The 27,210-nt window shown below is 39.8% G+C and overlaps 1 protein-coding gene across 1 annotated transcript in view; it reads left to right on the top strand.

Moving 5' to 3' along the window:
* Positions 1-27,210, top strand: part of LOC144503622 (sorcin-like) — a 49,768-nt gene that overhangs the window by 10,306 nt on the left and 12,252 nt on the right. Inside the window, exons 2-4 of the mRNA XM_078228244.1 lie at positions 7,479-7,640; positions 22,175-22,244; positions 23,708-23,751. Of these exons, the coding sequence (XP_078084370.1) occupies positions 7,479-7,640; positions 22,175-22,244; positions 23,708-23,751 (276 nt within the window). The remainder of the gene's footprint in view (positions 1-7,478; positions 7,641-22,174; positions 22,245-23,707; positions 23,752-27,210) is intronic.

Raw genomic sequence — 27,210 nt, 5'->3', positions numbered from 1 at the left:
GTGATTTAAGTGCAGACATTTGGCTGACATTCCAGGGTAGTACTGAGGGAGTGTTCAAATAGTAAAGAATCCCATGGCAGTATTTCTAATGATAACATGGGCATTTTCCCAGAATCCTGGTCGATATTTATTTCTCAACCAACTTCACTAAAATTAGATTATCTGGTTATTATCACTTTGCTGTTTGTGGAAGTTTGCTGTATGCAAATTGGCTGTTGCATTTTTATATTACAACAGTGCATAGTAGGAGGTCTTGTAGAGCAGTGGTAGTATTTCTACCATTGGATCAAAAGTTCAGGATTCAAGTTCCATGCCAAGACTTGTTGGCCATGGAAGGAGTGTTCATGACACAGTTTAATGGGCTGATAGTCATGCCAGAAATCCTTCCTGTGACACCTTACTATTCCCCAAAGGGGGAAAAAAGGGTATGAAGATGCAGTTTAAAGAATTGTCCATACTTCAGAAGGGGTTCATTGTCTGTAACACACTATGAAATCATGTGGTTGTGTTTTTTCCGCATGAACCTGTACTGAGTCTGGAACTTGTCCCCATATGGATCGATGATTTGGACATAGGAATAGAAAGTTTTACATCTTGAGTAGAGTTGTGTATATATTTGTTGCTGAATCCCTCATCTAGGCATTCAACAATGCCACTAATCTGGCTGGCTTCCCATCTTCCGCATACCATAAACAAGTTTACCGAAAACTCTTGGCCATATTCAAACTCATCACCCCTGTGCCCGCTGAATATCAATTCGCTTCCAGTCTATTTGTGTATTGATGATTTTGTTAAATTCTCATTTTGGCTTGAGAGGTCAGTCCTACAACTCCAAAAACTTTTCATTTCTCTAACTCTGCCCTCTTTTGCATCTCCAACATAGTACACGTGGTGACTGTTCCTTTAACTGTATAGGCCATAACCTCTGGATTTTCCTCCTTAACTTCTCATCATCTTCAACCCTCTTTGAAACATTTGTTGACTCTTTTAATTTTTATCTGATTATGCTCTAGTGAAATGACTTGAAAATCATTTATTTTACAATATAAGTACCATAAATAAAAGTATTTTATCCAAGTTTGCTGATGGCACTAAGTTAGGAGGCTCAGTTAAGTTGTGTGGATGAGAGGAGGAAGTTATCAAGGGATAGGGACAGACTGAGTGGACAAAACTATGACAGATGGAGTTCAATGTAGGAAAGTGTGAGATCATCTACTTTGGATCTAAGAAACAAATTACAGTATTTTCTTGAGCAACTTTCTTTTCTGGAACAAAACGGATGTTGGCCTTTTTCTCATGCGAATTGGAATTCAAAAAATGAGGAAAAGATGCTTAATTTTCCCAAGGCCTTAATTGAGGCCAATCTGGAGTACTGTTTGTGGTCGGACCTCAGAAAATTAATATTGGTTTTGGATAAGTTACATAAACCTCACTCAAATTCCTTTAAATTTAGATCTGATTAAACTATTTGTAATCAGTAGTGCATTCAATAGGCTAGGTACCATGAAACCATTTTCTCTGGTGAGGAAATCTAGAACTAGAGGAGTGAAACCAGAAAGCATTCCTTTACATACAGGGTAGTCAAAATCTGTCAGCATTTTCCTTTCCTCTTCCTCACGAGCAGCATTAGCAATATTTAGCCATTGCCATAGAATCTGGAACTCTAGCATCCAAAACATCTATGGCTGCTATTTCAATGGAAACTTCCAATAGTTAATAAGGATATCATAGAGTATTAAGGAGTGAAAGCATCTTAACGGTGTTGCGATAAAGATTGGTCATGATCTGGTTAAATGGCAGAAAAGGGTTGAAGGTCCAATTCCTATGTTTTTTGTCTATCAGGTCTAGTGTTGTTGTTCTTCATGTAATCTAACCTGTGTGTCATATTTTGCTTGCTCACCATACTCTTAAAATTCTTTTCCAAATACCTGTTGTCTGTCTTTTCTCTTAAAAAGTTATGGAATCTGTTGCAACAAAGATATGCCATTGAGGATTCTATGCTATCTATAATTTTTTTTGATGTCTTGTTTAATTCTGTGATTTAAAAAAAAAAATTGTGTTCTATTGTTACTGTCTTTCTGACCAATGGGAAAATTTATCAAGGGTTACGTCAGATCAGCCTTTAAAAATACCCAACTTCTGAAACCTCTTAGTTCTTCACCATTTATACTTTAAATTGTACACTATAATCCAACTTTATTCTAATTAATATATTTTGTAGGTATAGCACTACACTTTGAAGTTGTATTGTGTGTCTCTGTGTTCAAACCAAGTACTCGAATGTATGAAGCAGGAGTAGTCCTTCGACCACTGAAGCTTGCTCCGTCATTCAGTAAGATCAGGACTGATTTGATTGTGACCTCAACTTCATGTTGTGCTGCTTAACCCTGATAACCTTTAATTCCCTTGTTCGTCAGGAATTTCTCCACCTCTTCCTTATTCATTCAGCCTGCTTCCACTGCTCTCTGGAGAAGAGAATTCCACAGATTTAAGACCGCCTGAGAGAAAAAATTATTCTCATCTGTTTTAAGTGGGAGAACCTTGATTTTAACTTGTGACCTTTAGTTTTGTCTCTTCAATATTGTTTCAGCATCCACCCTATCAAGTCCGCTCACTTTATTATATGTTCCATGAAGATAACCTCTCAATCTTCTAAATTCCAATGGGTACATACCAGCCTGTCCAACCTTTCCTAATATAATAAGATAACTCCTTATCCCAGATATCCGTCGAGTGAATCTTCTCTTCATTGCCTCTATTGCATTTATTTTGTGAATAAGTAGATTAAAAACTGTACAGAGTACTCGAGATGTGGTTTCACCAGGGCCTGTACAATTATAGTAAAACATCCCAACCTTTATATTCCATTCCATGGGGTGGCACAGTGGTTAGCACAGCTGCATCACAGTGCCAGGGACCCGGGTTCGATTCCGCATCTGCTTGGCTTTCCTCTGGGTGTTTCAGTTTCTTCCCATAGTCTGAAAGACGTGCTGGTTAGGTGAATTGGCCATGCTAATTCCCCCTCAGTGCACCTGAGCAGGTGCCGAAGTGTGGCGACGAGGGGATTTTCACAGTAGCTTCATTGCCTATTTGTGACACAAAAATTTTTTTAAATTGCCTGCCTAATCACTTACTATACCTGTATTCTAAATTTTCCTGATTTGTGTCCCATATACCCAGATCTCTCTGTATCTCAGAGTTCTGCAGTCTCTATTTAAATAAAATATTACTTTCCAAAGTGAACAAGTCCGCATTTTCCCACATTATACCATCTGCCATTTTTATTCCATTCACTTAACCTATCTTTGTCCCTTTGCAGACTCCTTGAACGGGATTCTCCAGCCATGCTCACCCCAAGCCGGAAAATCCCGCCCGATGTCAGCCGACCTTTGCATTGTCCACCCCTGCCTGCCCCGGGAATCATCACGGGTGGGATGGGAAAATTCCACACCTTATGTCCTCTTCACAACTTAGTTTCCTACCTATTTTTGTGTCATCAGCAAATTGAGAAACCGTAAATTTGGCCCCTTTGTCGAAGCCATTGATATAATTTGCAAATGCTAGATTCTCCCTCAGTATCTGAACAGGTGCCTGAGTGTGGCGACTAGGGGAATTTCACAGTAACTTCAATGTAAGCTTACTTGTGACACTAATAAAATACAAAAAATAATTGAAGTTGCAGCACTGATTCCTGTGGCTATCTGTTCATCACATCTTATGAACTAGGAAAAGACACATTTATTCTGGCTCTCTTTGTTTAGTCCTCTATCATGCTAATAAATTTCCCTCTACACTATGAACTTTTATTTTATACAGTAATCTTTGATGTCAAATGCCTCTGGAAATCCGAGTACAGCACATACACAGGTTCCCTTTTATCCATGTTGTTACTTCTAAAGAACTGCAATAAATTAGTCAAACATGATTTCCCTTTCATAAAGTCATTTTGACTATGATTGCATTGAGATTTCTAAGTGCCCTGCTATAACCGCAATAGATTCTAGCAATGTCCCTATGCTAGATGTTAAGCTAACTTGCCTGTAGTTTTCTGATTTCTGTCCCTGTTGTTTTTTGAATAGAGGAGTCACATTTGCCATTTTCCAATCCGATGAGACTTTTCCGAAATCTGGGGAATTTTGGAAAATAAAACCAATGCATCTACTATCTTGGCAGCCAGGAATGTAGGATGAAGTCTGTCAGGATCTGGGAACTTGTCAGCTTTTAGCTCTAGTAATTTTCTTAGTACCCTTTCCCTGATTATTGTAATTGTTTTAAATTCCTCCCTCCCTTTCATCTCCTGATTAACTATTACTTCTGGAATGTTATTTGTACATTTGAAGACAGTGACTCTACATTGAAGGCAGACACAAAATATAGAAACATGAAGTTAGAAGCAGGAGGAGGCCATTCAGCTCTTCAAGCCTGCTCCGCCATTCATTTTGACGATGGCTGATCATCGAGTTCAATATCCTGATCTCCACCCCCCCCCTTTCCCCCCATATCCCTTGATCCCTTTCGCCCCTAAAGCTATATCTAATTTCTTGAAATCAGACAACGTTTTGGCCTTAACTAATATCTATTTAATTCATCCACTATTTCCTTATTTTCCATTATTAATTCTTCATCTCTCTGTAGAGGACCAACTCACTTTACTTATTCTTTCTCTATGTACCTGCAGAAACTCTTATTGTCTGTTTTTTATATTCATAGCTTACTTTCTCTTGTACTCTAGTTTCTCTCTTATCAATGTTTTCAACAAACCTTGCTGTTCTTTATATTTTGTCAAATCATCTGACCTGCCATTCATTTTTGGAATGATATATATTTTTCAGTTTGATACTATAACTTGTTTAGTTATGATGTGGAGATGCCGGCGTTGGACTGGGGTAAGCACAGTAAGAAGTCTCACAACACCAGGTTAAAGTCCAACAGGTTTATTTGATAGCAAATACCATAAGCTTTCGGAACACAGCTCCTTCGTCAGATGGGGTGGATATCTGTTCTCCAACAGTGCACAGACACAGAAATCAAGTTACAGAATACTAATTAGAATGCAAATTTCTACAGCCAGCCAGGTCTTAAAGGTACAGATAATGTGGGTGGAGGGAGCATTCAACACAGGTTAAAGAGATGTGTATTGTCTCCAGACAGAACAGCTAGTGAGATTCTACAAACCCAGGTGGCAAGCTGTGGGGGTTACTGATAATGTGACATAAATCCAACATCCCGGTTTAGGCCGTCCTCATGTGTGCGGAACTTGGCTATCAGTTTCTGCTCAGCGACTCTGCGCTGTCGTGTGTCGTGAAGGCCGCCTTGGAAAACAGACAATAAGAGTTTCTGCAGGTACATAGAGAAAGAATAAATAAAGTGAGTTGGTCCTCTACAGAGAGATGAAGAATTAATAATGGAAAATAAGGAAATGGTGGATGAATTAAATAGAACCCAGTCTTCACCCTGTTGTTTAGTTAGCCATGGATGGTGCATCCTTCCCTTAGAATCTTTCTTTCTCAGTGGAGTATATATTTACTGTGTACTCTGAAAATCTCCTTAAATGTCTGCCACTGCATCACTACTGACCTATCCCTTAACCTAATTTTCTGGTTTGCTTTAGTCAGCTCAGTCTTCATGCCCTTTTTAAGTTTAAAACACTAGCAGTAGATCCATTCCTCTTTTCCACAAACTGAATATGTAATTCAGTTATATGGTATGAACATATGAATTAGGAGCAGGAGTCAGTCACTTGGCCCCTTGACCCTGCTCTGCCTTTCAGTGAGATTGTGGCTGATCTGGTTACCACCTCAACTCCACATTCCTACCTACCCTGATCACCTTTCACCCTGTTGCTTATCAAGAATCTATCTTGCTGCCATAAAAATGCTACCTTTTGAAAAAGTGAGTTCCAAAAAAAAATTAATCTCTGTCCTAAATGGGCACCACCTTATTTTTAAATAGTGACCCCTAATTCTAGATTCTCCCACAAGAGAATCCTTTCTACATCCATCCTCCTTAGAACCCTCGGGATCTGTGTATGTTTAATCGAGTCACCTCTTACTCTTCTCCAGCAGATACAAGCTTAGCCTGTCCAGCTTTTCCTCTTTGACAACCCACCCATGAACTCACCATTCAGGCTACCTTTGCCAATCTGATTTGTCCAATCTATATGTAGATTAAAACCACCCATGATTATCACTGTGCCTTTCTCACAAGCCCCCATTATTTCTTCCTGTGTGCCTCATCCTACAGTGTAGTTGCAGTGGTCGGGTGCCAATGTCATCCTTTATTAGCAGAGCTACCCCTCCAACTTTTCCTAGCTTCCTGTCCTTCCTAAATGTCATGTACCCTTTAATATCCAGGTCCTGTTACCATGTCTCTGTAATGGCTATCAGATAATATATGTTTCATGCTTTCGGATACAGAGCCTTGTTTCCAGTCTTTTTGTTTTATTTGTAACCTCTAGTCTTATCCACTAGTGCATCCTTGGATTTGTGCACTCTGTCCCTTCCTGCAAAGTTTTCCTTTGCATTCTTATGGGCACCTTTTTTTTTATAACTATGAATCGAAACCTCAAGCTCCCTCTGCCTTTATTTAAATCTTATTATTTAATGTACATTTTGTTTCCCTTCTCACCTCTAAGTTGTTTTACTTCACATTTTTAGTATTGACCTGAATCTTCACATTTTACTGGTCTCTATATCTGCAGTTTTTCACATAGTCCTTGACATAATTTGCTGTACTCTCCAATTTGGTAGTTTAAGCGGATTTTGATATGGTTCAAGTTTCTAAATCCAGTTGAACTTGTGTTTTTATGGAAACCCCGGAAAGTTTGTCGACCATTGCATGTCACTTTTCGTCAGCTTTTGCTCTCTCTCTCCCAACCAGTTCAATCAACATTTCCCAACCCATTATCTTCCTTTTAAAGTCTCTTATGAAGTACTTTATCAAATGTATATAAACCACATGCACTGCATTCTCTCCATCTACCCCTTCAAATAATTCAAAACAGTTGATCGGCTTGATCTGCCTTTTAGAAATTTATGTTGACTAATCTCGTTTACCTTATGTTTCTGGTGAGTATGTTGTAAAGCCCCTGTTTGTAAATCGTTCCAAATGTAGATTTTTACAAGTAATAATGAAAGCTTGTTGGGAAATGGGACTAAAAGCTAAATACTGAAATGAGGACCAAATTTATTAGGTGGCTTAGGCATGATGACAGTGTGGTTGCTAAATGATATTTATACAGCATGGGGCTTTATATAATGCTTGTATGAAAAGAATATTTAAACATTCTTTATGTTGTGTCCCTCTTGAGAAAAAAAAGTCCACGAATATTAATTAATCAAACAATACAGTTCATATATAATTTTTTGCTTAATATGCATGACCTGAAGGGAAAATGTTAACTAATTTTAAATGTACTCCATAGAAAGTGGAAGTTTTCTATGTTCTAATACTGACTTGAGCATTCTGTCTTGTATCAGTATGGAGGTTTTAGTGGACATATGACTGGAATGGGAGGCCCAGGTGGACCGATGCATGCTGCCCCACCAGGTGCATACCAGACTTATTCTGCATATACTGGGTATCCTTCTGCTGCTTCAGTCGATCCAATGTGGAGTTACTTCACTGCAATTGCTGGGCAAGTAAGTACCATGAGATACAGTTTCCAGTTTCAGGTACTGTTTATACATGATTAAATATTTTGTTTTATGCTTAAATTACATGCTTAAATATTTATCCATAACATTCTTCTGTCGTAGCTTGAATCTTCCAACTCTTTCATTAACACTATTTATTGAAAATTTCTATTAATTATTGGGTTTTCTTTAAAAAAAATCTAATCACAAGGTGACTCTCTTTCACCTCAGGGAACAAGATTTGAATTCAGCATTGTTGGGTGAAATGTTTTGGCCTGCAGCAAGCACAAACGTACCAATTTAATACTCTTTTATGCCAAATGGGAATGGTCTTAATCTTGAGATTCAAAGGGGACTGTGGGAAGTGAGGAATTCACATAGGTGTGATAAGGATACTGTTCGGTTAAAGCCATTTTTGGCAACTAATGGAGTCTGATATTTCTCTGCTTTGAGCTTTTGTTTACCTGAAATAGACTGATACAAAATTGAGTAGCAAATGCAAAGCAATTCTTCCATTTTACAATGCACACATTTTGCCTTGATGTAAACATTTAAGTTTGCCTGATGAGAATATGATGTATGCATTCTCCATTGAAGAAGCTTTGTGCCTGTTCAGGGAAAAGTAGATGAACTTTTAAAACATTAATCTCGTAATAAAACATTTGTATTCTGCCTAAACCACCCTCACCCCCACCTTCAAGATTTTGCTATCTGTTGTCAAAGTTTTGTCACACTTTTGTGCTTGCACTTTCCTATTATAATCCCCTATGTCCACATTGACCCATAACTTGCTGACTCTCCAGCATTGGATTTGAGGTGTACTCTAAGGGGTTGTGCTGGAGAATCCCTCTCGGATGTTCTCAGGTAAGCACTTGCACTGCAATTGCCCGGAAGCTCTAACTTCCCCAGAACAATTGCACTGTGTTGGGAACCATCTGACAAGTAATTTAAATTGCGAATTTTGATGGTTCTGCCAGTGGTATGTAAATAATTACTCTGGAAAAGTTAAAAGAAATAAAAGCACTTTTTGTAACTATTTATTTTAAATACCCAGATTGATCCCCACACAGGACTCTCCCTGCCCCGATACCTACCCACCGGTTTAGACTCGATGCTGTACCTGGATCTTGTCCGGCCTGAGTCAGGAAGGTTAGGTGAGACAGGCACGGATAAAATTTGACACACAAGCGGATAGAAATGGCAGATTGGCACTCTTGAGGAAGTTATGGCCCATTAATAATGCAAATTACCTATGTAAACTAGCCATGCTAATGTATCCTTTTAGCAGTGGTGATGTTGTAGCACCTCACTTTCACATCTCCAGTTTCTCAGCTTACATGGTAGGGAAACTAAGTTCTAATCAACTTTACTTGAACTCTGGAATTCCCTCTGTATTTCTGTCTCTCTACCTCCCTTTTCAAAATCTTTGACCAATCTGTTTTAATATCTCTGTATAGTGGCTCAGTATATTAATTTTGTCTGCTTATGCTCCTCTGAAGCGCCTTGAGAAGCTTGACTCCATTAAAGGCACTAAACGAATAAGAGTGTTTGTGTCTGACTTCTACATTTATAGCATCGAGTAATTAAAATATGGTGTCTCAATTTTGGATAAACTAGTTGCAATGGGGGAGCTTCCTATCATGGCATAAACTGGGATAGTAGTAGTGTAAAGGGTAGAGAGGCATAAGAGTTCCTAGACTGTGTTCAGGAGCATTTCCAGTGCAATGAAAAGGAGGCATTGCTGGATCTATAAAGAAACATTTAGGGGATAGTGATGGTGGATAGTATCATAAGGTTTAGGTTGGCAATGGAAAAGCACAAGGAGTAAGCCATAGTTGGAGTAATTAATTGGGGAAGGCAAATCTCAGTGGGGTGAGAACAAATCTAACCAGATAAATTGGAATCAAAGATTGGCAAGCAAAACAGCAACTGAACAATGGGCTGCCTTGAAGGGGAGGGTACTTTTGAGTACAGTCAAGGTACACTCCCATGAAGGAGAAAGGTATGGTAAACATTTAGAATTCCCTGAAAGGCATTAGAGAGGCTGGCTGTACTTAAAATAGATCAATCACCAGAACCAGAGGAGATGTATCCAAGGACAGAGGGAAGTAAAGGTGGAAATTGGGGAGACACTGGCCATAATTTTCAAGTCTTCCTTAGATTCAGGGCGATGCCAAAGGATTGGAGAATCACAAATATTATGCTCTTATTCATAAAAAGGGTTTCAGGATAAGCCTAGCAACAGCTGGGCTAGTTAGTTGAACCTTGTAGTAGGAGCACTTCTTGAAACAATTTGGGACAGAATTAACAGTTACTTGGGCAAATGTGGGTTAAGTGAGGAAAGTTAGTCTGGATTTGTTATGGGACAATTGTACTTGTGTTTTGTTTTGCTGGAAAATTATGTTTGGAGTTTTTTTGATGAGGTAACAGAGGCTAGATGAGGGTAATGCCGTTGGTGTGGTGTACAATTTCAAAATTTGTGGCTGACACAAAACTTGGAAGTATTGTTAATTGTGAGGAGCATAGTGTTAAAACATAATAAACAGGATGATGGAATGGACGGATAAGTAGCAGATGAAATTTAACATGGGGAATTGTGAAGTAATTAATTTTGCTGGGAAGAGCATGGAAAGAAATATAAAATAAAGAGTACAATTCTAAAGGGGTGGGGAAGGTCCTGGGATTAGAAGTGCACAAATTATTGAAGGTGGCAGGGCAGTCAAGAGAGCAGTTGGTAAAGTGTATCGAATCTGTGCTTTGAGGGGTGCAGAGTGCAAAAACAAAGAAGTTATGATAAATCTGCGCTAAATTCTGGTTTGGCTTCAACTGCAATATTTTGTCCAGTTCTGGACACCGCACTTCAGAAAGGATGTGAAGGCAGCAGCAAAAAAAGATTTACGAGGATTGTTCCAGGGTTGAGGAACTTCACTTAGATTGATTGGAGAAGCTGCAACTTTGCGATGAAGAGAAGGTGCAGAGGAGATTTGATAGTGGTATTCAAAATCACGAGGGATCTGCACAGAGTAGTTTGTGAGAAACTGTTCCCATTAGTAGAAGGATTGAGAACCAGAGGGCACTGATTTAAGGTGATTGGCAAAAGAAGTAATAACACTTGAGGAAAATCTTTTTTACACAGTGAGCAGCTAGAATCTGGAATGCACTACCTGAGAGTGTGGTGGAGGCAGTTTGAATCATGGCTTTCAAAAGAGACTTGGATCATTATCTGAAGAAGAAAGATTTTAGGGCTTTGGGCGAAGGCAGGGAGTGGCACAAAGTGGATTTCTCTTGTAGAGAGCCATCTTAGACACGAAGGGTCGAACGGTGACCTTTTGTGCTGTAACGATTCTATAATTCGATTAAAAATGTATCCTGTGTTAAAGAGTTATCCATGTGCACTTTATCAACTAGTAGCCCTACTCTACTATTTATATGCCTGTAGAAGAATTTTGGATTCCCTTTTGTAAGTTTCCAGTTTCCTTTTCTAATTTTTTGCTTCTCACTTTCTAATTTCTTTGCTGAACTTGTATTCCGTCTAGTTGTTGCTTGTTTTAGCACCAGTTTACTGCTTCATTTTACTCTTCAACTCTTTCACCATCTCGCCTGAGAGAGAGAGTAATGGTTTTACTGGCAACTAGGGCATCAAGGGTGGAGGTGAGATCATGATTGGTAGTAGGAGCAATGTCGTAGTGAATGGAGGACCAAAGGCTGGACAGTTGAAGTTTTAAAAGAACAATTAAGTAAGTTGGGAGAATTTCTTTCTAGTGCAGGCATAAAATAACATAGGATTGGAGGGTGAAGCAAAATGTGGGTGAAGTGATATCCAAGAAAGTGACTAGAGATGGCCTTATCTGTAGCTGATAACTATGGAAATAGTTAGACTACATGAAATAGCATGTCAAGGGTGTGGTTGGGAAATTTATATAGAGGTAGGATAGGAGGGTGCTGTACTTTTGGCTTCTTCACACAAACCCACCAACCTTGTGCACAGGATTGGTAAACTAAGGTTCTATTTATTTGAAGATTAGAACTAATATATGTGCATGTTACATTAGAACCCAAACAATTGGTCTACTGTAGGCAGTCGACACACAGCAACAACCACCACAATACAGCCTGCTGTTCACATGCTGTTTTACATCCTGGTTTCGCGATGACGTGTACATCAGTTGCATATTCTCAAAATGATACCGCAGCATTTTTTAAATAAAGATAATACAGTAAGAATAAATATAAATACTCAGTAAGGTGGATATGAAAACTATTTACACAGAAGATAGGTCTCTATTCATTATAAGATTTTTGAGTATGTATAATCTTTAGGTTATCAATCCTTCCGTATCTTGTGGCAGTATAATTTTCCTCATTATCTATACTGATCACCTCAGTGTTCTTGACTTGTAGGTGCATTGGCAATCAGAGTGCTGATTGTTTTCCTGGCAGTCCTTCACAATTTCATGCTTTGAATTTATCTTGGGATGTGTTTTGGATGCAATTGGAGTGCTAGGTGTTATACAGTTGAAAAATTCCTTTTGCTGGCTTCTGTTTCTCCTTAACGTCACTCCATTAAGTGTTGTGACCTCATAGGATCTGGGCTAGGAAATTGAATTCACTTACGATAGACTTTTGAAGCCAAATGCAATTCGTTTTCCATCTTGCATAATGTGCACTTTTAGTCCTTTTTGGGGTATGTTGATCTCGAATTTGGGTTGTCGTATTGTAGAACACTTGTCTCTTCTGACAATGCCTGTTTGAGTGACTCGAACACATGTTGTTGGTCCTCCTGCATGAAGGCAAAATACTGCAGATGCTGAAATCTGAAACAAAAGCAGAAACTACTGGAAAATCTCTGCAGGTCTGACAGCATCTGAGAGGATCATTAGCTCTGATGAAGGGCCATCCTGACTTGAAATGTTGAATCTATTCTCTCTCCACAGATGCTATCAAACCTGCCGAGATTTTCCCGCATTTTCTGTTTTCGTATCATTCCTTAGCAGCTGTCTGAGTGATGATCTGTCCGTGAAGTTGGGCATGTATGGCACTAAGAAGTTGAATAATCAGAGGCATCTCTGAAAATCCTGTTTGTCTTGTTGAATACACATATGCCGTACATCTTTGAGTTTGCCAGGGTCAGAATGGATCCCGAAATGTGAATGAGTAGAGCCAGAAAAGTTGACCCATTTTCATCTGGCATTTCCTGCTCTTGAAGACGTGTCCTTTACAACAAGCTGCTACTAATAATGAGGGTAAATTTTGGTCACTCACTTTCATTGGCAATGCATATGCATCCAGGAACATTTTTCTGTAATTCTGTTCGCATGTGCTGGAATAGATCCTGATTAATGGATAAACCAAAGGGTAATCTCTGGAAGCAGTGTTTTCTGAATGGTGTCCTGAAAGTAGTGATCGCTTAAGATACCTCTTTCAAATAAATCCACCATTGCCAGTTTTTGGTGTCCAACTTGGAGAAAAACTTTGCTCTTGTGAATATGCGATTCAATTCCTCTAATGCCAGGTTCTTGTGTGGACTTCTCTTTAGAGCAAGATTTAGACATCTCGAGTCCAAGCATACCAAAATTGTGCCACCCTTTTTAGTATGCGTGTGATAGAGTTGCGTCAGTCAATGTGCTAATGCACACAATGGATAATGCTGTTACACTCCACGTCATCCAACTTGCTCTTAACTATTTCCTGAATATGCGCACTGAACTTGGAGGGTTAATGGTTGGAATTGCATCTTATCTGAGGTATAGTACAGCCTCATCTCTGACGTTTTGTGCCGAATCTGTCGGTATATCTTGTAAGTCACGACAGTTGCAGTGTGTTTTGTTTTACTTCTGCCATGATTGGGGGCATTGTTGTTCACTTGTACAGTCACAATTTTGAGCTCTGTACATACTGGTAACCTTGCTACTGCTGGCCCACTCGTGTCTGCCAAATTGAATACTTGGCGGTTTCCATGCAGATATGATTTAATTGCATTTCTCTGTCAATGGACCAATGCAATAAATAAGTAAATAATTGTAGGCAGTCAGTTTAGCTGTTGTATCATAGATTCCCAACAGTCCAGATGCAAATCCTTGATTTGATTTAGATTTATTATTGTCACATGTATTAACATACAGTGAAAAGTATTGTTTCTTGCGCACTATACCGACAAAACATACCATTCAGAAGGAAACGAGAGAGTGCAGAATGTAGTGTTACAGTCATAGCTAGGGTGTAGAGAAAGATCAATTTAATGCAAGGTAAGTCCATTCAAAAATCTGACAGCAGGGACGAAACTGTTCTTGTGTCGGTTTTGTGACTTCAGACTTTTGTATCTTTTTCCCAAAGGTAGAAGGTGGAAGAGAGAATGTCCAGGGTGCGTGGGGTCCTTAATTATGCTGGCTGCTTTGTCAAGGTAACGGGAAGTGTAGATAGAGTCAATGGATGGGAGACTGGTTTGCGTAATGGATTGGGCTACATTCATGACCTTTTGTAGTCCCTTGTAGTCTTGGGCAGAGCAGGAGCCATACCAAGCTGTGATACAACCAGAAAGAATGCTTTCTATGGTGCAGCTGTAAAAGTTGGTGAGAGTCGTAGCTGACATGCCAAATTTCCTTAGTCTTCTAAGAAAGTAGAGGCGTTGGTGGGCTTTCTTAACTATAGTGTCGGCATGGGGGGACCAGGACAGGTTGTTGATGATCTGGACATCTAAAAACTTGAAGCTCTCAACCCTTTCTACTTCGTCCACATTGATGTAGACAAGGGCATGTTCTCCACTACGCTTCCTGAAATCGATGACAATCTCCATCATTTTGTTGACATTGAGGGAGAGATTATTGTTGGCGCACCAGCTCACCAGATTCTCTATCTCATTCCTGTACTCTGTCTCGTCATTGTTTGAGATCTGACCCACTACGGTGGTGTCGTCAGCAAACTTGAAAATCGAATTGGAGGGGAATTTGGCCGCAGTCATAGGTGTATAAGGAGTATAGTAGGGTCTGAGAACACAGCCTTGTGGGGCACCGGTGTTGAGGATGATCGTGGAGGAGGTGTTGTTGCCTATCCTTACTGATTGTGGTGTATGAGTTAGGAAGTTCAGGATCCAGTTGCAGAGGGAGGTGCCACGGAGTTTGGAGATGAGTTTCGTGGGAATAATAGTGTTGACAACTGAGTTAGTCAATAAATAGGGGTCTGACAAAGGTGTCCTTGTTACCTAGGTGTTCCAGCGTTGAGTACAGGGCCAGAGAAATGGTGTCTGCTGAGGACCTGTTGCGGCAGTAGGCAAACTGTAGTGGATCCAGGTAGTCCGGGAGACTGGAATTGATTTGTGCTATGACTAACCTTTCGAAGCACTTCATAATGATGGATATCAGAGCCACCTGCCAATAGTCATTAAGACATGCTGCTTAGTTTTTCTTAGGTACAGGAATGATGGTCATCTTCTTGAAGCAGATAGGGCCTCAGATTGTTGTAAAGAGAGGTTGAAGATGTCTGTGAATACCTCTGTCAGCTGATCCACGCAGGATCTGAGTGCATGTCTGGGTACCCAGTCGGGCCAGTTGCTTTCCGTGGGTTGACCTTCAAGAAAGCTGCTCTGACATCTGCAATGGTGACCCCAGATACAGGTTCTTCCAGGGTGGAGGGCATGCTCTCGCTGACCTCTTGCTCAAAACGGGCGTAGAATGCATTGAGCTCATCAGGGAGGATCCTTCAGGATTCTGACTGGCAAAAAGTTCAAGCTTGCTTGACTTTTGTGGTGAGCACTGCTCTTGTTTCCTGCTCTTCCATAGAATAGAATCCCTACAGTGCAGAAGGCGACCATTCGGCCCATCAAGCATGCACCAACAATAGTTCCATACAGGCCCTGTCCCCGTAACCCCATGTATTTACCCTGCTAGTCTCCCTGACACGAAGGGGCAATTTGGCATGGCCAATCAACCTAACCTGCACATCTTTGGACTGTGGGAGGAAAACACGGAGGAAATGCACGTAAACATGGACCGACGCTGGAATTGAATTGGGGTCCCTGGCGCCGTGAGGCATCAGTGCTAACCACTGCCACTGTGCCATCCATCATTTCTTCAGGCACATGGTTCTGATAGCAGCAAAAGCCTCAAACTGTGTGACTTCATCCACACGTCGTATCACATTCATAATGTGAAAGGTCTATTCGCACTCTCATTGAAGATATCTCCACGTTGAATCTTCACCCTGGTCAGTCTTGCTGCTAACCTTGTTTGTGTTGGTCTCTGACGCACTCTGTTGCTGCCAGCTTGCTACACGTACTTTTTGTTTACGTTTGGTGAGCGAGGAGACTAGATATTAATATTTACTCGATTTAAGTTTATTCACAAAGTGAAAAATTACAAATATAAAGCTCCTTATTCTCCACCCATTCTCAGTAAGTGTCTCTATATGTGCTCGGGTAATGAATGTCCTCCACTTGTTTATCCTTGCCCTTAATTTAGAAAATTAACAGATTTCCTTTTATCTTTTTCAATTAATGCTCACAAAAGTATTTCAAAGCAAATCAGAGAAAATGATTTTCCATATCCAATGTAAAAAATATTGCATTACAAGGTGCCTCCCTTCTCAGACCTCCAATAATTTGTTGGTACAAGTCCTCCTTTTAGTAAAACAATCAGATAACTGACTTGCATCAACTTGTTTGCTCTGAAATTTCCTTTTTTTCTGACATTTTATTTGTTTCATGTTAACATAAGTCAGCCCTTAATCTTTTCTCACTTACTCTTTTTGTCACTTGATCATTATCTTACAAGGAACAATTATCTATGTAACATTCAATGTGCAAACTGTTTTCAATACAACTTTTGTATAGAATTCCTCCTAAAATATTTGACAAATAGAATCCCATATTTAGTGCAAACAAAGTATTTTAACAACCTTTTTTATTTTCTTAGCTTCCCATTTTCACCCACCAAAAATATGGTGAAAATTGCTGCACTTGATTACCCATCAGAAGGTTAATTTCAGGTTATTGTGAGTCACCCAGGAAGGAATCTTAATTATGCATTTCACCATATTTGATTTTTAAAATATTTTGTTTGCCTTTAGAGTGCTTCATCGTAGTTCTTAGTTTCAATACATCAAAATTAGCATCTGGCCATAACTGAGTGGACGATCAGCTTTGCAACTGCTCTGTTTATTATTTCTATGATGACCTTGTACAATTACCCGGGATAGAGTAACCCACTTAAAATAGAACTATTGACTCCGTTACTCCAGACCCATACTACTTAATATATAAAATAATGTGTTTAAAAGTCCCTGAAGCCTGACTTCCAATATTAGTCACACTTGACCTTATTAATAACACATTTCTCATTCTAAGTTACCACCCCATAATAATTCATCAGAGACATCATGAAGATGTCTGCAAGTTTCCATTTTGGATACCTGTAGAACATTGTGGGATCTGTTCTCAGTTGAACACAGCCTACTTTGAGCAGGATAGAAAATTATCATACCCGCATGGCACCATTCAGGCCATAAACTCATTTGTTCGGTTTCCATATTTTGCCTCATTTACCTCTAGGTAAGATGTGCAGGTTAGGTTGATTGGCCATGCTAAATTGCCCCTTAGTGTCCCAGGATGTGTAAGTTAGAGGTATTAGCAGGGTAAATATGTGGGGTTTCAGAGATGGGGCCTGGGTGGGATTGTGGTCGATGCAGATTTGATGGGTTGAATGGCCTCCTTCTGCGCTATAGGGTTTCTATGATTCTGAGGTAGTTTCAAAACACTTCGCTCAGGAACTTTTCACCCTGCAAAAACAAATGCAGCTTTTATGTCAGTTGATCTACACTCATATGAATGTGGCCAAAAGAGCTAAAAAGACTTTCAGGATTACATTCCCGCTGTGGGAGAGTCCACTCTAACATCATTATTACTCTTCAAAGCCCTGAGCAACTAGCCTCGCTTTAAGTCCCATTTGCAAGGATATTTTCTATACAAATCTATCTATGCTAGAAGACTGGCTGTCCCTTATCCGGTACTTCAGAATAAACTCCTAAATCCTTCCTATCATTTAATTCCTTTTTTGTTTTGCCTCTTATTAGTTTACCCTGTAATTTTCTGATAGTCACCAGAACATTATTGTCATGAGGACTTAGGACTAGCATAGCCCTACTTTGTGTAATCTGTTCAAGCTATGGCTTCTACTATCACTTCTTGTCTTTCGGACTCCCATTGTTAAGATCTGTCCCACGTGTGATCAGAGACCTTTTTTTACTGTGATCATTTTCTAAACAAGAGTCACTTTCAGACTTGCTATTAGAACTCTCTCTTCCCAATCCTTTACCCCATTCCGCCAGTCTATGGACCTATCTTTTTGGCCATCATCTTGAACATTTGACCATTACTTAAACTTGTAAGTGGTTTTTCCATCATGTCCCACAGTAGTCGCATCCCTCCATTCATTGGACCTTTCTGGAACACGTGTTGCACAAATCCCCATTTGGCCTTTGGATGTGACAGTCCTATCCTGTGTGTCTTCAGCCTCCTGAATTTTGCATCTTATGTTGATTTGAGAACCCTGCTTTTTTGCTTTGGGTAGTTCATCACATTTTGTGTTACACCTGAAACAGCTGTTAACTGTTCTCCATGTATTTTTGGGGTTCATTCCTGCTGCAATTATTGAGTCCTTCATCCTTTACACCATCAGAAAATTTGTTCCATTAGCAGTTCTGGTAATGACTCCCTTGTCGAGGATTTTGTTTCAAGGTAGCAGGCATTGGCTCAAAGGGGTTCTGTTTCCGCACCCCACACCTTAACACAGTCCAGCAACTTTAATGTGAACATTGAACAAGGAATCTCCAAATTGAATTTCTGAAATCTTTTATATAGCCTGTTAAAGCTGATAATATATACTCCTTCAATGGAATCTGCCTTTTGAAATCTATCGAAGTCTGACCATGCTTTGAAGGCAGCCAATAGATCATCTTTCTAGTAAATTGCATCTATGAAATCTAATAGAAGAGTCAACCCTTCCTCCATATCCAACTGGCAGGCATTCAGCTCACAAAATACTTGCTTTAGGTTTTACTTTTGCTAGGAAGTGACAATGCCCAGGCCATACCTTGTTCCTTTTTGATAGGGGTGTAACCCATCATTCCTCTAAGGTTCACATCATTTCTCCACTGGCCATGAGAACATTGGCGGGTAATCATAACCTAACCGTTCATATTTGCCTTCTGCCATTCTTCACAAAAGCTACTCGGATTGTAATCCTTTGTCTGAAAAAAAAATGATTTGCTTCTAACTTTCACCTTTAGGCAGCCATTCTCTACTACCATATTAAACTTCTAACAGCTGTTGGTGAAGGAGGAGATCAGAAGTCCATTTAGATTTATTCACAAAGTGAAACATTACAAGTGTATAGCTCCTTGATGCACTCCACCCAGTGTCAATAAGTGTCTCTTTATATGTATTCACACAATGAATGCCCTCCTTTTTATATTTGTCATTAATTTATACAATTAAAAATGAACTCTGAAGCAAGAGTATGATGAATTGAGATGGAGGTTGAAATTGGAGAAAAGTTTCTCAGCGCAAAGACTGAAGAAAGAAAGCAATGAAGATATGAAAGATTTTATCATACTTGGGAGAACAGTAGAGAAAGAGGATTTTAAATTAGAGGCATGAAAAGTTGGGCAAGGTGAGATGCTCAAAGGAGGAGAAAAGTGTCAAGAGTCAGAAGAAACCAAGGTGTGATATGATAAGTCCTATGCTGATTGTGCAAGGTCTAAACAGGCAAGGAGGCTTCATTTGTGAAAGGAGTCATCACTTCTTACCAGGTTTCTGTAAAGCAATCATCTACAATAAACTCATGGATAGCAAGTGCCCTGTACACAATTGAATGGACATTCTGGAGGAAGATGCAGTGAGGGGCAGTGATCTACTGGCAAGGCCCACAGGGTCAGTAGAGAGGTTGGCATGATCACCCCTCAATGGGCATGTTGACCAGGAAGGTTGTTGAAAGAGTAGGATGGGGCTATTTGGGTTGCTGCTTGCAAGGTGGCAATGATGAGAGCTTCAATGGGCTCTTCAGTAAATGCCAATAGAGGCACAGAGAATGTAGCAGGATCATCGAAGAAGGATTCGAGCCTGGATGACAGCAGGAGAGTTGGAAAGTTAAGGAGTACTGGGAATGGATTTATGAAGAAAGATTTAAGTGTCAGAGAAAGAGGCATGACTATGAGTAATGGAGGCATGACTATGAGTAATGGAGAGCAAACAATAGGAAGGAGTCCAGATTAGGTCCAGTGGTGGGATAAAGTTAATGTAGGTGGAGTCGAGTTGGCGTGGAGCATCGATGAACTGTTCTCCAAGTTCAGAGATGCGTATGGCTGGTGAGTGAAGTCCAGAAGCTTTTTGAAGGGTGGGTTTTTGGAGGATCCACTTGGAGGTAGTTCTTCGTGAATGAAGATTCAGGAGGTGTGCAGAATTGGTTGTTGGGCACAATGAAGATCGTGAAGCTGGAGGCAACTATAACATCTAGAAATGGCAGATAAATTGACTTGGGGCTAGGTAAGTGAATCTGTGGCCAGGACCCAGACTGTAGCTGAACTGAAGAGCCCGTAGAGCCAGTGGACCAGTCACAGGCGCATTGGTTGAAAGGTGGTAGGCTGATCAAAGTTACTTAAGGATTGAAACCACAGCAGCAGATACAATACACAGTGGCTGAGTCTTGCAGTGTAATCCTGTGTAGAAGTGTAGTATTGATTTCTACAGAAGCCCAAGAATTTGGAAGCAAAGTTCGAGGAAAAGTGCAGTTCTTCCTGAGAAGAGCAAATATGTTTAGGGATGGGCAGTAGTGGTTTAAACCAGCAGTTAACTTGTCGTTAAGGCTCAAATGCACCAACTGTTAGAAATGGAGAAAATTTAGCTGGAGCAGGGAAGGAAAATGGAGGAGAAAGGGCAATGGATGGCCGAGGACAGAAGTGAATAGTAGGTAGCTAACTGTCCAGGCAACATCTTGAACTTCGGTGACATGACATGCAGGGTTTCTGGCTTAACTTGAAGTCTAAAATTATTCCGGCAGAGGTAAGAATTTATTTTATTCAGGAAAGAACAATTATATAATCAAAAGATTAAGATTAAACTGTCACAACTAGTCATGGAATTCTGGAACTTTATTTGGTTTTGAATCTAACTTGCTGCAGAAAATAAAAAGACTTGTTCCAAACTTCATTTCTTTAGTTAGGGTTACCAACTGAAGTAGTGCTTCCTAGCCCCCCCACACATAATTTAATATTTTTTTCTTTCCTCTCACTGATTGCAAGTCGTATTGGTGATAAATGCCAGTTAGCAGATGTTACCTGGGTTACTAGTGGTGTGGATCTGCGGCTGAAGCTGGGGTTGATCAGCGAGTAGGTTGGCAGAACAATCCACCGTTCAACTTAATCTTTATTGAGATTGGTCAAAGTTGTACTTCCTGAAGTGGTGTTCCCTGCAGGACTTGAATCATGCATGATGCAGAATCTGTCATTAATATTTGAAGGCTTTATAATGTATGATATAATTACTCTTAATTGCAACCTGGCATTTTGTTGGAGCCTGAGGAAAATAGTTGCTGCAACACTTGTGGTTAGCAAATAATCTATAGCTTGTCTCACTTGGGTAAAATGAAGTTTAGGTTCACAACTGTACATTTATTGCCAATTCAATCAAGGGAAAGTTTATATAGAAAATGTTGCATCAAAAAAGCCTTGATGGAACTAAGAGTCTTGGGTAAAGCTTCAGTAAGTTTTAATCATCAGAGAAGTCTGATTTGGTTTCCTTACGGTGCCAGGACTGCCATTTTGGAACCAGGACTTTAGCAACCAGTTATTCCATCAAGTGTTGAATAGAGCACCGCAGTAACCTACAGTTTTGATAAATAATCTTATAAAGTTATTGAAAATGGGTCCTGCTTCTGGAAGAGGTTAAGAGTAAACATTCCAGCCATACATTTGAGTTTACAAGGCCTTGCTTTGGCCAAGACTGAAGGCTGTAGCTCCTTTGTAACATGTATTGTAGAATTTTTCACTTTGCCAGCATCTGGGGTTTAAAATTCTCGAGTAGAAAATTATTTCAAATTCAATAATCGGTAATTCATATTTTTGCTGAAAATATATTTTATAGAGCTAATTTTGAGCCTGTTTTCTTTGAACCAAAATATTTTTTCAATGTATGATTGAAACTTAATTTCAACAATGAAAGCAAAAAAGTACACTTGCCAACACACTAACTTTCTTGAACACCAGTCTTTCAACTTTTTGCTACCCAATAAGTGCAGAGAAAAACAAAGCTTGATCATTTTGGATATACTGAACCTTTAGCCTGCGAACTGCATTTATTAAAGTTTAAGATGTGACTGTTTTCACTGCTTTTGTACTTGCATGTTTTGTAACAGTTGAGATATTTGCAGAATGGAAATTGTAAACTTGTCAGATATTTAGATGAAAAGTAAAATTGTTGGGAAATTTCTATGCTGTTAGACAAATATTCCTTCTGTCTCCTATTATATCAACTTACTTTATAAGCTCTTTTACAGGATGGAGAAGTGGATGCTGAGGAACTGCAGCGATGTTTAACACAGTCTGGGATACATGGTACCTACAAACGTAAGCAATTCTCCTTGGTCTGTTAAAAATACTGTGTTAAATACTTGTTTATTAACTTGTAATACTAAATGCATTCGTTTGAATCTGTGTTCTTGGGACCACTATTGAGAATTCTTATTTGTTAGCTACATTTCCTGTTTCACAACATCTATTTTTTTAAAAGATCAGTAATTATTTATGGCAGCATCTTCCCTATTTATTTTGAAAGCCCTACAACAACAACCTTTATTTTAAAAGTTACTTCAATCTCCAAAATTGTAGGTAGGAAGCAGAAGGTACTAATAAAATGTTATTTTTTCGTGTTGTAGACTAGTTTATGCTATAGTGGGGGTGATGGACAATGGGGGAAGAGTCATGGTGAACAGAATTAGTTTATAAAATGTAATATTTAGCTGAGATTAAGGCCAGTTTTAACATTGTAGTGCATTAATTCATGTCTTTTGCAATATAATTGTGGAAACTAACTGATCAGCTGAGATTGTTTGAAATTCCCTTAAATCTCTTGAGAGTTTTTGTTGAAGTGCAGCTTTAGTTAAGAGGTAACACTTCTGCCGATTACAGAAGTTTGTGATTTAAGTCCCAAACCAAAGACATTATACTATATTGGTACAGAATTGAGTGCAGTACAGTGCAAATTTTGCACTGTCAAATGTAATTCTTGGGTAGATTTTAAAAAGAACATCCATGGCACTATTCAAATAACAGCAAGGTGGTTTTCTGAGAGTTGACTATTTATCCAGTGACAGTGCCACTAAACAGTTTGTGGTTGTTCATCTCCTCACTGGTGGAATCTTGCTTGTGTGTGTGTTGGTTACTATGTTTCCTGGAATTCAAAAGTCGTTTCTTGGCTGGGAAACACTTTGGGATGCTCTATGTAAATGCAAATCATTCTTGTAATGTGTTGGAAGGGAAGTTTCTTGTTAATCTGAAGATGTAACTTATAGTCGTTTGGTAGTACAGAACTTGAGAATTGCTTAAAAAAAAGAGACATTTGTCAGAGCTTTTCATCTCGCACTCATCAGGACAATTCACAAGAATACAATGCAAGGGAGAATAACAAACTTGTACTGAGAGAAAAGAGTGCTGATATGGTCCAACTGGTGCATTCTCCATGGTAATGCCTCTGCCAGTCGGAATGCACTTGTCAACCAATCAGCACTGTTGTCTCGCACAGTATAAGTTTGTTGTTTTCCCTTGTATTCTTGTGAATCGTCCTGATGGTTGTGAGATGAAAAACTTCAACAAAATGTCTCTTTTTTTTTTCTTCAGCGACATGTAATCTGTCTTTCAATGTTGTGTCAATTTTTTAATTGTAAAAGAATCTGTCATGAACTTTGGCTGTTTCCTGTTTCTAACTAGTATGAACAATTCAAACATAGCCAGGTTAATCTGTAAAATGCATGCATTCCTGTTTTTGCTGAAAACTCTTCACATGCGTAATAATTATCTCACCTTGTTTTCAGCTTTTAGTTTGGAGACCTGCAGAATCATGATAGCCATGCTGGATGTATCCTAATAGCTGTATGTGTCGGTGCAACACTGGAATATTTATCATTAGTTACTTGTACAACTCCTGTAATATCCATATTTCAGGTGTTTTTTAGTACTTGCACTGCAGAGTATTTAATTTGTGAAACTGGGTATAATTAGAATGTACAGAAATAAAACACAATGGATACTGGAAATCTGAAATAAAACTGAAATTTCTAGAAACACAACAGGTCAGGCAGCACCTGTGAAGAGAGAAAGATTTGGATGAGAATTTAGAAGGCAGATGACACCAAGATTGGTGGCATAGCGGACAGTGCAGAAAGTTATCTAGGATTGCAACGGGATCTTGATCAATTGGGCAAGTGGGCTGATGAATGGAGTTTAATTTAGGTAAATGTGAGTTGATGCATTTTGGTAGGTCAAACCAGGGCAGTACTTACTCTGTTAATGGTAGGGAGTTGGGGAGAGTTATAGAACAAAACGTTTGAGGGGTACAGGTTCATAGCACCTTAAAAGTGGAGTCACAGGTGGACAGAGTGGTGAAGAAGGCATTTGGCATGCTTGGTTTCATTGGTCAGAACATTGAATACAGGAGTTGGGACGTCTTGTTGAAGTTGTACAAGAATACGTACATATTAAGTTCACTTTCTTCACCATGTCAAATTGTCTGCCATATTGCACCTGAATAGTTATATATTTTACAAGTGCCAGTTATAAGGCTCCTCCAAAACTAAAACGGTTCGGATCAGTAACATAGTGGTTATGTTACTCGACTGGCAATCCAGAGGTTTGGACTGAAGATCCAGAGATATCGGTTGAAATCCTATTGCAGCAGCTAATGAATTTAAAATCAATTAATTGAATTCATTCTGGAATAAGAACTATTATCAATAATTTTGACCTTGGCAATTAGGTGAGTGCCATTAAAAACTAAATTGGTCCTTAAGGGAAGGAAGTCTTGTTTTTAGTTGGTCTGGCCTGTATGTGACTCCAGCCCACAGTATTGTGGTTGACTCTTAATTGGCCTCTGAAATGGTTTAGCAGTTAAATTGCACCACTGAGAAATCCTCATTACAATAGAGCTGAATGGACCTCCTGATATTGATGTAAGCATCAGATTTGTGCATGATTTTAAAAACACACTCCATCCAGTTGACCCTGCATGGTACATCTCACTAACATCAGGGACTTGTGCCAAAATTGGGAAAGCTATCCCATGCCTGACACCGATGTGTTCACAGAATCGTATGTTACAGCTAATGTCACAGCCTATCGCATTTCCATCCCTGCATATGTCCTGTCACAACAGCAGGACAGATCTACCAGGAGTGGCATCACAGTGGTAAACAGTCAGGAGGGTTTGGTCGCCGTTCATTGTGGACCGCATGAAGTCTAATGCTGTCGTGTCACGCGTGGGCCAGGAAAATGTCTCCTTTTATTACCACCTACTGCTCTCTCTCTCTTGACGAATCGATACTCCTTCATATTCAACACCACTTGAAAGAAGCAGTGGGGATAGCAAGGGCACTGAATTTATTCTGGATTGGGAATTATAATGTCCATTATCAAGAGCGACTGAGTAGCACCATTACTGATCGAGCTGGCCAAGTCCTGAACATATGAACAAGGAGAAGGGGTAGGCCATTCAGCCCCTCGAGCCTGCTCCACAATTTAATAAGATCATGGCTGATCTGATAGTAACCTCAATTCTGCTTACCCGCAAGAACCTTTCACCACCACCTTATCAAGAATGTATCTACCTCTGCCTTAAAAATGTTCAAATTCTCTGCTTCCATCCCTTTTCAGCAAGAGTTCAAAGGCACATGACTCTGAGAGAAACAATTATGCTTCATCTCTGTTTTAAATGGGAGACCCCTTATTTTTAAACAGTGACCCCCCCTAGTTCTAGATTCTCCCACAAGAAGCAATATACTTTCCACATCCATTCTGCCCAAGACCCTTCAGGATCGTGTATGTTGAAAAGTACAACTGCCATTGTACCATTGGTAGGTGTGGCCACAATGCAGTCCATGTTGAGCTGAAGGGCCATATTCACACTTGAGGGTACCATCTACCAAGTTGTGTGACACTCCCACAATGCTAATGGGATAAATTTGGAACAAATCTGCTTCAGGCTGGACATCCATAAAGAGCTGTGGGTTACAAGAAACAGCAGAATTATATTTCACGAAAATTTGTACCTTCATGGCCTTGATTTGATTTATTATTGTCACATGTATTAGTATACAGAGAAAAGTATTGTTTCTTGCGTGCTATACAGACAAAGCTTACCGTTCATAGAGAAGGAAAGGAGAGAGTGCAAAATGTAGTGTTGCAGTCATAGTTTGTTTGTAGAGAAAGATCAACTTAATACGAGGTTGTTCCTTTCAAAAGTCTCTTGGCAGCAGGGAAGAAACTGTTCTTGAGTCGGTTGGTTCATGTCCTCAGACTTTTGTATCTTTTTCCCAATGGAAGAGAGTACGTCCGGGGTGCGTGGGGTCCTTGATTATGCTGGCAGCTTTTCCGAGGCAGTGGAAAGTGTAGACAGCGTCAATGGATAGGAGGCTGGTTTACGTGAACACGACCCTTTGTAATTTTTCGCGGTCTTGAATAGAGCAGGAGCCATACCAAACTGCGATACAACCAGAAAGAATGCTTTCTATGGTGCATCTGTAAAAGTTGGTGAGAGTCGTAGTGGACATGTCAAATTTCCTTAACCTCCTGAGAAAGTAGAGGCGTTGATGGGCTTTTTCAACTCTAGCATCCGCATGGAGGGACCAGATCAGGTTGTTGGTGATCTGGGCACCTAGAAACTTGGAGCTCTTGACCATTTCTACTTTGTCCCTGTTGATGGAGACAGGGGCATGTCCTCCACTACGCTTCCTGAAGCCGATGATTATCTCCTTTGTTTTATTGACATTGAGGGAGAGATTAGTGTTGCCACACCAGTTACCAGATTCTGTATCTCTTTCCTGTAGTCTGTCTCATCATTGTTTGAGATCTGACCCACTACGGTGGTGTCATCAGCAAGCTTGAAAATGGAATTGGAGGGGAATTAGGCCATACAAAATAGGCGTATAAGGAGCATAGTGAGGGGCTGAGGACACAGCCATGTAGCCTTGTGGGGCACTGGAGTTGAAGATAATCGTGGAGATGGTGTTGTTGCCTATCCTGATTGCAGTCTGTGGGTTAGGAAGTTCAGAATCCAGTCACAGAGGGAGAAGCCGAGGCCCAGGCCAAGGAGTTTGGAGCTGAGTTTTGTAGGAATAATGGTTTTGAAGGCTGAACTGTAGTCAATAAATAGGTGTCTGACACGGGTGTCTTTATTATCCAGGTTTTCCAGGGTTGAATGTGGGGTCAGGGGGATGGCGTCTGCTGTGGGCCTGTCGTGGCGATAGGTGACCTGTAGTGGATCCAGGTAATCTGGGAGGCCGGAATTGATTCGTGCATTGACCAATCTTTCAAAGCACTTCAT

This window comes from Mustelus asterias, chromosome 14, assembly GCF_964213995.1.
Source record: "Mustelus asterias chromosome 14, sMusAst1.hap1.1, whole genome shotgun sequence".
Lineage (NCBI taxonomy): Eukaryota > Metazoa > Chordata > Chondrichthyes > Carcharhiniformes > Triakidae > Mustelus > Mustelus asterias.
Note: the sequence above shows the minus strand (reverse complement) of the source record. Positions and strands in the feature narration are given on the sequence as shown.